This window comes from Heptranchias perlo, chromosome 44, assembly GCF_035084215.1.
Source record: "Heptranchias perlo isolate sHepPer1 chromosome 44, sHepPer1.hap1, whole genome shotgun sequence".
NCBI lineage: Eukaryota > Metazoa > Chordata > Chondrichthyes > Hexanchiformes > Hexanchidae > Heptranchias > Heptranchias perlo.
Genome location: NC_090368.1, coordinates 7,177,042 through 7,188,932, shown reverse-complemented (window position 1 = coordinate 7,188,932; position 11,891 = coordinate 7,177,042). Strand labels below are relative to the sequence as shown.

At 50.9% G+C, this 11,891-nt stretch overlaps 1 protein-coding gene across 1 annotated transcript; it reads right to left on the bottom strand.

Moving 5' to 3' along the window:
* Positions 1-2,130: 2,130 nt before the first annotated feature.
* Positions 2,131-11,201, bottom strand: LOC137306760 (ephrin-A3-like). Its single transcript, XM_067976128.1, has 4 exons — positions 10,918-11,201; positions 8,726-8,791; positions 6,747-6,827; positions 2,131-2,904 (listed from the first exon to the last, which is right to left on the bottom strand). Exons 1-4 carry the CDS (start codon positions 11,111-11,113, stop codon positions 2,780-2,782), a joined length of 468 nt encoding a protein of 155 aa, XP_067832229.1. The 5' UTR covers positions 11,114-11,201; the 3' UTR covers positions 2,131-2,779.
* Positions 11,202-11,891: the final 690 nt, after the last annotated feature.

The window sequence follows — 11,891 nt, the reverse complement described above, 5'->3', positions numbered from 1 at the left end:
TCCCTGGTCCCATTCTAGTAAATCTCCTCTGCGCCCTCTCCTAGGCCTTGACGTCTTTCCTAAATTGACAGCTGACCCATGCTTCGCATATGGCCCCAAGATGCCGAGGTCTGGCCTGTTGCTCGGGCCTCTTGGAGACAACGCCTCCCAGTCCTGTCCTGTGCTGACTCCCTTCCCGGTAAGTGGGGGGGGATGGAGGAGTCCCCCGAGTGCCGGCCCGGACTGCGAACCAGGGCCTACAAACGGGGTGCGAGAGGCAACCTGATGTGCTTCTGCAGCGAGGAAAGGTTGAAGGATATTGCTAAGTGATGCTGCATTGATTGCCAGGCTATTCAATCATGGGGAGGGGGGTCACAGCTAAAAACAGGCACATAGCAGGGGTCACTGGACAGCGATCAGGGCCCACAGCCCGCCCAGGTACCCCCGGCCCTGCCCAGGGGATACTGAGGCCAATTCCAGCACAATAGAGGGACCAGCAAACTCAACAAAACTACATGTTTCAAGGGCATGTGTTCCTACTCACTCACGTACAGTGTAAAGCTCTCTCTACACTGTCCCGTCAAACACTCCCAGGGCAGGTACAGGGTTAGATACAGAGTAAAGCTCCCTCTACACTGACCCATCAAACACTCCCAGGGCAGGTACAGCACGGATTAGATACAGAGTAAAGCTCCCTCTACACTGTCCCGTCAAACACTCCCAAGGCAGGTACAGCACGGGTTAGATACAGAATAAAGCTCCCTCTACACTGTCCCATGAAACACTCCCAGGGCAGGTACAGCACGGGTTAGATACAGAGTAAAGCTCCCTCTACACTGTCCCATCAAACACTCCCAGGGCAGGTACAGGGTTAGATACAGAGTAAAGCTCCCTCTACACTGTCCCATCAAACACTCCCAGGGCAGGTACAGGGTTAGATACAGAATAAAGCTCCCTCTACACTGTCCCATCAAACACTCCCAGGGCAGGTACAGGGTTAGATACAGAGTAAAGCTCCCTCTACACTGTCCCATCAAACACTCCCAGGGCAGGTACAGCACGGATTAGATACAGAGTAAAGCTCCCTCTACACTGTCCCATCAAACACTCCCAGGGCAGGTACAGCACGGATTAGATACAGAGTAAAGCTCCCTCTACACTGTCCCGTCAAACACTCCCAGGGCAGGTACAGGGTTAGATACAGAGTAAAGCTCCCTCTACACTGTCCCATCAAACACGCCCAGGGCAGGTACAGGGTTAGATACAGAGTAAAGCTCCCTCTACACTGTCCCATCAAACACTCCCAGGGCAGGTACAGGGTTAGATACAGAGTAAAGCTCCCTCTACACTGTCCCATCAAACACTCCCAGGGCAGGTACAGGGTTAGATACAGAGTAAAGCTCCCTCTACACTGTCCCATCAAACACTCCCAGGGCAGGTACAGGGTTAGATACAGAGTAAAGCTCCCTCTACACTGTCCCATCAAACACTCCCGGGGGCAGGTACAGATGAAGACGGGGTCCCTTCCTGTGCTCATGTGACAGTTCCTTATCCTGCATTAGCCCCTCGGTGAGGCAGCTCCGACTGAGGAATGGCCCCACATTTACGGGTCCTTCTGTTCTCCACATTTTCGGCCTGTCGGGACCGCGTGTCACGGTTTCAATCAGCAAGTGGGAAGAGTTTCATTCCCTCAAGTGTAGATGCAAGCCCGGCCTTCAGAAAAATGGCACGTCCTCGGCCTCCCCGCCCCTTGACCATTGCCCACTCCGCGACCTTACAGGAAGCCCTGAGGCTTGACTCCGCCCACAAAAAGCCTCTGACCTCAAACTACTTTGCACGTCGTCGCATCACATGACTCAACCAGACTGGCTGCCATTTTGTTTCGAGGAAATCTGGCTTTTTCGCCCCTCTCTTTTAACAGCTTTTCGTTTGCTATTTTACACAAAGTCTCACGTTTGAACCTGTATCAGGCCCCAGAATTTCTTCCCACCCCCTCTCCCCCACCCCAATCCTCTTCGCAAGACGCGCGCTCAGCCCTCCCAGTCACTCTTCCTTCCGTCTTTGTTGGAGAAAGCCTCTCCCCACCCTGCCACCCCCCCCAAGAAGGCCTCTCAGTCGGCCCAAGGCCCGAGTTGAAGACTCCCAGGCCTGACGGGGCCCCTCGACACTTCCCGTCCGACCGGCTACCGTTCCTTAGCAACGCTCTCACCGAAGCACAAAATGGCCGACCACTTCCGCAGGAGCCACACCTTCAAAAAGAAAAGCAGAGCCTTCCGAGAAATAACCCGTCAGGAAACCTATAAGGATTATGTGTCGAGTTTTTGACTGAAAAAGTAGATTTGGCAACCAGGAAGAAAGGTTCAGAAGTCTTGTCAAGTTGGGCCGCCATTTTGTTTTCATCGCCAAGCAACCGCCTGACTAAAAAATGCCTTTTTTTTTGTAAGTTTCTTGTTTTTTTGTTTTTTTTCTCTCTAGATTTTGTTTTTTTTTGTGCGCGCGTGTTTAATTTTCTAAATGGCCGTCGTTTTGTTTGTGTCTCCAACTCGTTTCGAGCTGTCGAAGGTTCGGTTTTTATTTCTTGGCAGAGAAATTCGGCGTGATGGAAGAGGAGAATCTCCCGGATAGGAAAGGTCAGAGTTCACGTTGACGGACGGGTGACCTTCGGGGGAGGGGGTGGCGGGGGAGGGGGGGGGAGGTGGGTCGGGGGGGGGGGGGCGGGGGGAAGGGTGGGCTCCGTGGCCCTGCTCATGTTCATCCAAACTCTCCCAAGACTTTAGGTCAACGGACCTCGATCGTGGAGCTAGGAGGCTAAAAGAGTCAAGAGTAGAAGGAGTGACAACACGACAGTCAGCTTTAAATGTTTTCGACTCGGACTGCTCCCACTCACGCTCTTCTCCAGTTTCGGGACCTCGGGTTGGAAGTTATCTGCGGGAGAGAAAAGGAGAAGGATAAAGAACCAAGCAAAACCCCCTCCAACCCTCCGAGATCTCTGCGCTCCTCCAATTCTGGCCTCTTGCACATCCCCTGATTTTTAATCGCTCCGCCATTGGCCGTGTAGGCCCTGAGCTCTGGAATTCCCTCCTTAAACCTCTCCTCCTCTCCCTCCTCCTTTAAGACGCTCCTTAAAACCTACCTCTTTGACCGAGCTTTTGGTCACCTGTCCTAATATCTCCTTATGTGGCTCGGTGTCAAATTTTGTCTGATTTACGCTCCTGGGAAGGGCCTTGGGGACGTTTTACCACGTTAAAGGTGCTGTATAAACACACGGTGTTTAATTTTTTGAGGCGGTAACTAAGGCGGTAGATAAGGGAATGTCTACGGATGTTGTCTATATGGGCTTCCAGAAGGCGCTCGAGAAGGTTCCACATAAGAGGCTGTTAACAAAAATGAGAGCGCATGGATTGGAGACAACCCTTGGGATCTCGGGTCAGAAGTTGTCTGTGGCAGAGAAAAGGAGAAGGGGGAGACATTAGGACATGAGTCGGGAATTGGTTAGGAGGTAGGAGACAGAGAGTAGGGATAATGGGTCGATGTACTCAAATTGGCAGGATGTGACTAGAGATGCCCCCAGCTTTGCACTATATTTATAAATGACTTGGATGAAGGAATAGAGAGCAGTATATCCAACTTTAAAAGTTCTGGTCAGACCCCATCTGGAGAGACTGAGTTCAGTTCTGGACACCGCACCTCAGGAAGGATATATTGGCCTTGGAGGGGGTGCAGGGTAGATTCCCCAGAATGATACCAGGGTCTAAAAGGGTTAAATTACGAGGACAGGTTGCACAGACTGGGCTTGTATTCCCTCGAGTGTAGAAGATTAAGGGGTGATCTAATCGAGGGGTTTAAGATGATTAAAGGATTTGATAGGGTCGAGAGAGAGAAACTATTTCCTCTGGTGGGGGGAGTCCAGAACAAGGGGGCAGAACCTTAAAATTAGAGCCGGGCCGTTCAGGGGTGATGTCACTTCTTCACACAAAGGGGAGTGGGAATCTGGAACTCTCTCCCCCCAAAAAACTGTTGAGGCCGGGGGGCCAATTGAAAATGTCAAAACTGAGATTGATCGATTTTTTCTGGGTATTAAGGGTGATGGAACCAAGGCGGGGAGATGGAGTCAAGATACAGATCAGCCATGGTCTAATTGAATGGCGGAAGAGGCCCGAGGGGCTGAATGGCCTCCTCCTGTTCCTCTGTTCTGTGCGATGATTGCAGGGTGGCAGTGCAGTGATTGGTTTTCGACGCTGGCAACCCCACAGGTCATGAGTTCAGGTCCCACCATGGCAACTTGTAAACCCAATAAATCTGACCACTGGTGAACCTGGGACCAGCAAAACCCTATCAGTTTGCGATAGACAACCCAGTTCTGGTTGACAAACGCCCTTTGGGGTCGGGAACCAGCCAATCCTCGGTCTGGGCCTACGCGTGACTCCAGCCTGAGACTAAGGGAGGGGCACTGAGGCCTGACTGCGCGTCTCTGGAAAGCTTAGCACTCGAACTCACAGCTCTTTGACCTCGGGCAGAGGTAAGCCGGTTTTAATTGGTGTCTTTGTTACCCCTTGTTCCTCATACACAGCACAGAAACAGGCCATTCGGCCCAACTGGTCCATGCTGGTGTTTACGCTCCACACAAGCCTCCTCCCTCCCTACTTCATCTCCACCCTACCAGCATATCCTTCTACTCATTTCTCAGGCCTGGGCATTGAGTTTCACCATGCTACTCGACTGCAGAGGGCATCACATATACAGCCAAGGTCGAAGAAGCCCATTTGGCCCATTGAAGGTCAGACCTGGAGAACTGGCCAATGGAGATAAGGCAACTCAACCCTATTTGAGCTGCTCACTCACTGGTGGGATCTGTTTGAATCTCATGGGTCTGGAGGTTTGGAAAGAGCTGTTCGTAACCCTATTGCGTTATTGGTGGATTAATCCTCAGTCGCAAAACCGAGACCTGCTTGATATGCGAGAATTATTGGCAACGAGGGTTGGAAGTTTACATATGGCTGCATCTAATTGGCCCACAAAAACTTTGAGATGCCGCACTACAATAACAGTCCCATCGAAGCCCATCCCTCCAGTCCCCTAACTCTCCCATCGAAGCCCATCCCTCCAGTCCCCTAACTCTCCCATCGAAGCCCATCCCTCCAGTCCCCTAACTCTCCCATCGAAGCCCATCCCTCCAGTCCCCTAGCTCTCCCATCGAAGCCCCTCCCTCCAGTCCCCTAACTCTCCCATCGAAGCCCATCCCTCCAGTCCCCTAACTCTCCCATCGAATCCCATCCCTCCAGTCCCCTAACTCCCCCATCGAAGCCCCTCCCTCCAGTCCCCTAACTCTCCCATCGAAGCCCCTCCCTCCAGTCCCCTAACTCTCCCATCGAATCCCATCCCTCCAGTCCCCTAACTCTCCCATCGAATCCCATCCCTCCAGTCCCCTAACTCTCCCATCGAAGCCCATCCCTCCAGTCCCCTAACTCTCCCATCGAAGCCCATCCCTCCAGTCCCCTAACTCTCCCATCGAAGCCCCTCCCTCCAGTCCCCTAACTCTCCCATCGAATCCCATCCCTCCAGTCCCCTAACTCCCCCATCGAAGCCCATCCCTCCAGTCCCCTAACTCTCCCATCGAAGCCCATCCCTCCAGTCCACCAACTCTCCCATCGAAGCCCCTCCCTCCAGTCCCCTAACTCTCCCATCGAATCCCATCCCTCCAGTCCCCTAACTCTCCCATCGAATCCCATCCCTCCAGTCCCCCAACTCTCCCATCGAATCCCACCCCTCCAGTCCCCTAACTCTCCCATCGAAGCCCATCCCTCCAGTCCCCTAACTCTCCCATCGAAGCCCATCCCTCCAGTCCACCAACTCTCCCATCGAAGCCCCTCCCTCCAGTCCCCTAACTCTCCCATCGAAGCCCATCCCTCCAGTCCCCTAACTCTCCCATCGAATCCCATCCCTCCAGTCCCCTAACTCTCCCATCGAAGCCCATCCCTCCAGTCCCCCAACTCCCCCATCGAATCCCATCCCTCCAGTCCCCTAACTCTCCCATCGAATCCCATCCCTCCAGTCCCCTAACTCTCCCATCGAAGCCCATCCCTCCAGTCCCCTAACTCTCCCATCGAATCCCATCCCTCCAGTCCCCCAACTCTCCCATCGAAGCCCATCCCTCCAGTCCCCTAACTCCCCCATCGAAGCCCATCCCTCCAGTCCCCTAACTCTCCCATCGAATCCCATCCCTCCAGTCCCCTAACTCTCCCATCGAATCCCATCCCTCCAGTCCCCCAACTCTCCCATCGAAGCCCATCCCTCCAGTCCCCTAACTCCCCCATCGAAGCCCCTCCCTCCAGTCCCCTAACTCTCCCATCGAATCCCATCCCTCCAGTCCCCTAACTCTCCCATCGAAGCCCATCCCTCCAGTCCCCTAACTCCCCCATCGAAGCCCATCCCTCCAGTCCCCTAACTCCCCCATCAAAGTCCATCCATCTTGTCTCCTGACTCTCCCATCAAAGCCCAAGTTACGGACAGTTTTGTGCTGTAGTCTCACATGGGAAAAGGGTTCGTCCGACCAAAGTGAGGGATTGAGGGGACTTTGCTCCGACTGGACATGGACTCAGGCCTCAGAAGTGAAGGGGCTACCAGCCCCATCTATCTATTTAAGTAGTGATCTATCTGCTGCCAGGCTGAGATAGAGATAGGTCGTAGGTACGCCTTCTGCGTTGGGGAAGTGAGGCCCAGTTGGTGCCGCAGCCAATCCCAGGGCTCCCTGGTAGCACGTGACTCACCCAGATCTTCTATAGTCTTGACGTCATGGCCCACCGTGAACTGCGGAGGAGTTGGAACGTGTTTCTCGCTTGGCTGTGACGCTGCAAGGTAAAGGTCAAAGGGTTAAGTTCAACCAGGTCAGAAGCCAAGATGTCCGGAAAATCCCTGAGACGCAAAGCGAATCGAAGGAACTGGGAGGTGATAACTATCAGGAAAGGCTGAACAGGCTGGGGCTCTTTTCTCTCGAAAAGAGAAGGGTGGCCTGATAGAGGGCTTTAAAATTATGAGAGGGTCTCGATAGGGTAGACGTAGAGAAGATGTTTCCACTTGTGGGGGAGACCAGAACTAGGGGGCCATCAATATAAGAGAGTCACTAATAAATCCAATGGGGAATTCAGGAGAAACTTCTTTACCCAGAGAGTGGTGAGAATGTGGAACTCACTCCCACATGGAGTGGTTGAGGTGAATAACAGAGATGGATTTAAGGGGAAGCTCGATAAACACATGAGGGAGAAAGGAATAGAAGGATAGGGGGAGAGGGAGAGATGAAGAGGGGAGGGAGGAGGCTGGTGTGGTGCATGGACCAGTTGGGCCGAATGGCCTGTCTCTGTGCTGTAAATTCGATGTAATCCTATGGAATATAAGGCAGGCTGAGATTTTCCTTGGGCCTCATCCTTTCGACGGGCATGTAAGCGGGATTTCTGTCGCAATCCCAGAGAGGTTACGGCAGCAGAACGGGGTCAGCGCCCAGGAAATTCCTGGCCAAAGGCTTTGTGTTTGCCTCTGCATTAAGAAAGAATCAAAGCACTTTGCGCAAATTACTCTTGAGGTGCGGCCCCCTGAGACGCAATGCCTGCACCGCGAGCTACAAACTGGCAATTAGCCCGTTCACCTGACTTTTATTTGTTGCTGGTCGAGGGGGGAGTCTAGGCCCCAGGACCCCGGGGAGAACTCCCCCCTGCTCTTCTTCCAAGAGCGGCCGTGGGATCTTTTACATCCACCCGAGAGGGGCAGACGGGGCCCTCGGTTTAACGTCTCATCCGAAAGACGGCACCTCCGACAGTGCGGCACTCCCTCAGTACTGGCACTGGGAGTGTCGGCCTGGATTATGGGCTCAAGTCTCTGGAGTGTGGGGGCTCGAACCCATGACCTTCTGACTCAGAGGCCAGAGAGAGAGAGAGGCCTATTGAGTCAAATGGACACTCTGGGCAGATATTAGCAGATGCCATGTTTGTAGGCCTTTCTAACCCAGTTTATTTTAATTGGATTAATGCCTTTCATAATGAAACCTTGTGATCTGGGCTCAGTACTGATTCATTATCAAGGCTAATAGAATGTTGGCCTTTATCTCGAGGGGGCTGAGATACAAAGGGGGAGAAGGTGATGCTTCAGTTGTACAGAGTCCTGGTCAGACCCCCATCTGGAGATGGTTCAGTTCTGGGCACCGCACCTCAGGAAGGATAGATTGGCCTTGGAGGGCCAGAATGATACCGGGGCTAAAAGGGTTAAATTACGAGGACAGGTTGCACAGACTGGGCTTGTATTCCCTCGAGTGTAGAAGATTAAGGGGTGATCTAATCGAGGTGTTTGAGATGATTAAAGGATTTGATAGGGTCGATAGAGAGAAACTATTTCCTCTGGTGGGGGGAGTCCAGAACAAGGGGGCAGAACCTTAAAATTAGAGCCGGGCCGTTCAGGGGTGATGTCACTTCTTCACACAAAGGGGAGTGGGAATCTGGAACTCTCTCCCCCCCAAAAAGGCTGTGGACGCTGGGGGTCAATTGGAGCTTTCAAGACTGAGGTCGATCGATTTTTGTTGGGTCTCGAGAGATCCGGAGTAAAGGCGGGTAAATGGAGTTGAGATACAGATCAGCCACTATCCAATTAAATGGTGGAACAGGCTCGAGGGGCTGAATGGCCTCCTCCTCGTCCTACGCCGGGCGGTGGGTCTACCCAACCGTACCTTCTCCCCGGGAGCCTGCTCCTCAGAGATACTCACACGTGGTACAACAGACGAAAACCTTCATCTTCAAACAGGTGCGTCCATGATGGTGAGTCGGGGTGGCTGGAAAGCAGAAGATGTAACAAGGGTTTAGTGGACATGTCAATCCCTTTATATCAAACTCCCTGATATAACACAGACTATGGGACAGAACTGTCTGTCTATCTCTGTCCGTCTACCTCTGTCTGTCTATCTATCTCTATACGTCTATCTCTATCTGTCTATCTGTCTATCTATCTCTATCTGTCTCTCTATCTGTCTATCTATCTCTATACGTCTATCTCTATCTGTCTATCTGTCTATCTATCTCTATCTGTCTCTCTATCTGTCTATCTATCTCTATATGTCTATCTCTATCTGTCTATCTATATGTCTGTCTATCTCTATCTGTTTATCTGTCTGTCTATCTCTATCTGTCTATCTATATGTCTGTCCATCTCTATCTGTCTATCTGTCTGTCTATCTCTATCAGTCTATCTCTATCTGTCTATCTATCTCTGTCTGTCTATCTCTATCTGTCTATCTCTATCTGTCTATCTCTATCTGTCTGTCTATCTCTATCTGTATATTTCTATCTGTCTATCTCTATCTGTTTATCTCTATCTGTCTGTCTATCTCTATCTGTCTATCTCTATCTGTTTATCTGTCTGTCTATCTCTATCTGTCTATCTATATGTCTGTCCATCTCTATCTGTCTATCTGTCTGTCTATCTCTATCAGTCTATCTCTATCTGTCTATCTATCTCTGTCTGTCTATCTCTATCTGTCTATCTCTATCTGTCTATCTCTATCTGTCTATCTGCCTGTCTATCTATCTCTATATGTGTATCTCTATCTGTCTATCTTTATCTGTCTATCTGTCTATCTATCTCTATCTGTCTATCTATCTCTATATGTCTATCTCTATCTGTCTATCTATCTCTATCTGTCTTTCTATCTGTCTGTCTATCTCTATCTGTCTATCTCTGTCTATCTCCATCTGTCTATCTGTCTATCTCTGTCTATCTCTATCTGTCTATCTATCTCTATCTGTCTATCTATATGTCTGTCTATCTCTATCTGTTTATCTGTCTGTCTATCTCTATCTGTCTATCTCTATCTGTCTGTCTATCTCTATCTGTCTATCTCTATCTGTTTATCTGTCTGTCTATCTCTATCTGTCTATCTATATGTCTGTCTATCTCTATCTGTCTATCTATCTCTATCTGTCTTTCTATCTGTCTGTCCATCTCTATCTGTCTATCTCTGTCTATCTCTATCTGTCTATCTGTCTATCTCTATCTGTCTATCTCTGTCTATCTCTATCTGTCTATCTATCTCTATCTGTCGATCTATATGTTTGTCTATCTCTATCTGTTTATCTGTCTGTCTATCTCTAGCTGTCTATCTCTATCTGTCTGTCTATCTCTATCTGTCTATCTGTCTATCTATCTGTCTATCTCTATCTTTAACAGCTATCTATCTCTTTCTCTCTCTCCCCCTCTATCTCTGTCATTTTCTTCCTCTCTTCCTCTATTCTCTCTTTCTCGCACATCTTGTCCCCCTCTCTCTGTATCCCTTTAAATGTCTCCTTCTGTCCCTCTTTCTCTTTCTTAAACACTCGGTCTCCTCCCTCGCTCTTACTCTGTCCCCCTCTCTTTCTGTCTTTTTTTTTATCTGTCTCTCTCTTTCTTCCCCCCCCTGCCCCCTTTCTCTCTGTAACTGTCTATTTTTCCCTCCCTCTCTCTGTCCCTCTCTCTCTCCCTCCTTCATGTTCACTGTTCTTTCTCCCCCCTCTCTCTCTCTCTCCAGCTCTTTTTCTTTTCCCTCTCTCTCTCACTGCTCTCTCCCTCCCTCTTCTCTATCTCTCCCTCTCACTGTTCTCCCTCTCCTCTCTCTCTCTCTCCCCTTCCCTCTCTCTTTCACTGTGCTTTCTTTCTCTGTTCTCTCCTTCTCTCTCTCCGTCTCACTGTGCTCTCTCTTCCCCCCCCCCACTCGCTGATCTATCCCTCTCCCTCTGTTCCCTCTCTCCTTCTCAGTGTCCCCTCCCTCTCCTCACCGTTCTCTCCCTCTCTCATTGTCTCTCCCCCTAGCTCTCTGTTCCCCCCTTCCCCCTCTCTGACCCCTTCCCTCTCTCTCTCGCGCCCTGCCTCCCTCTTGCTCCCCCTCCTCTTCCCCCCCAAATCCCGGCCGAGGGCTCCAGTACTCACAGATATAATAATACTCGTGTCCGACATGGAACTCATAGCCCAGGGAAAAAGCGCTGTAACGCTGGAATTTCTCGGAGAATTTGATGGGGCTGTGCGGAGAGTGCGGGCGGTTGCACTCCCAACGTTTGAAGCCCAAGTTGGAGTTACAGGTCTTGTAACCCTCATAGCTGACCATGTAGAGGACGTACTGCTCCATTTTGTGATCGGGTACTGACCCATTATAGTGAGGACAGTAAATATCCAGATAATCATTGACGTTCACCTGCACTGTGTATCCTTCCCTCTGCAGGCTGAGAACAGAAGAGAGAAACAGTTACAGCTTTGAGAGAACGTTCCCCCTTGCCACACCCATTCCATCCAATTTTCATCCCTCCTCTCCTGAAGTCTCCCAGTGTCCGCTTGGCCCACTCTGGCCCGAGCCGGAGGGTTTGAGCCCCCGCTCCCAGAGACTTGAGCCCCATGATCCAGGCCGACACTCCCACTGCCAGTACCGAGGGAGTGCTGCACTGTCGGAGGTGCCGTCTTTCGGATGGGACGTTAAATTCAGGTCCCGTCTGCCCCTCTCAGGCGGATGTAAAAGATCCCACGGCCACTATTGGAAGAAGAGCAGGGGGGAGTTCTCCCCGGGGTCTTGGGGCCGATATTTATCCCTCGACAAACTCATTGGAAAAAAAAACATTATCTGGTCATTTATCACATTGCTGTTTGTGGGATCTTGCTGTGCGCAAATTGGTTGCCATCTTCCCCACATTACAACAGTGACGACACTTCAAAAAAAGTACTTCACTGGCTGTAAAGTGCTTTGGGACATCCTGAGATGGTGAAAGGCCCGATGGAAAAGCAAGTTAATTCTTTCTATAACAAGGGAAATGTTTCTGTAGCCTCCCTGGTACCTAACCCTAGTGGTCTGTGTTAGCCAAGACAGGTTATTCGAATATGGGAGGCGTCAGGGCAGTGTCCGAGGCCCAACCATC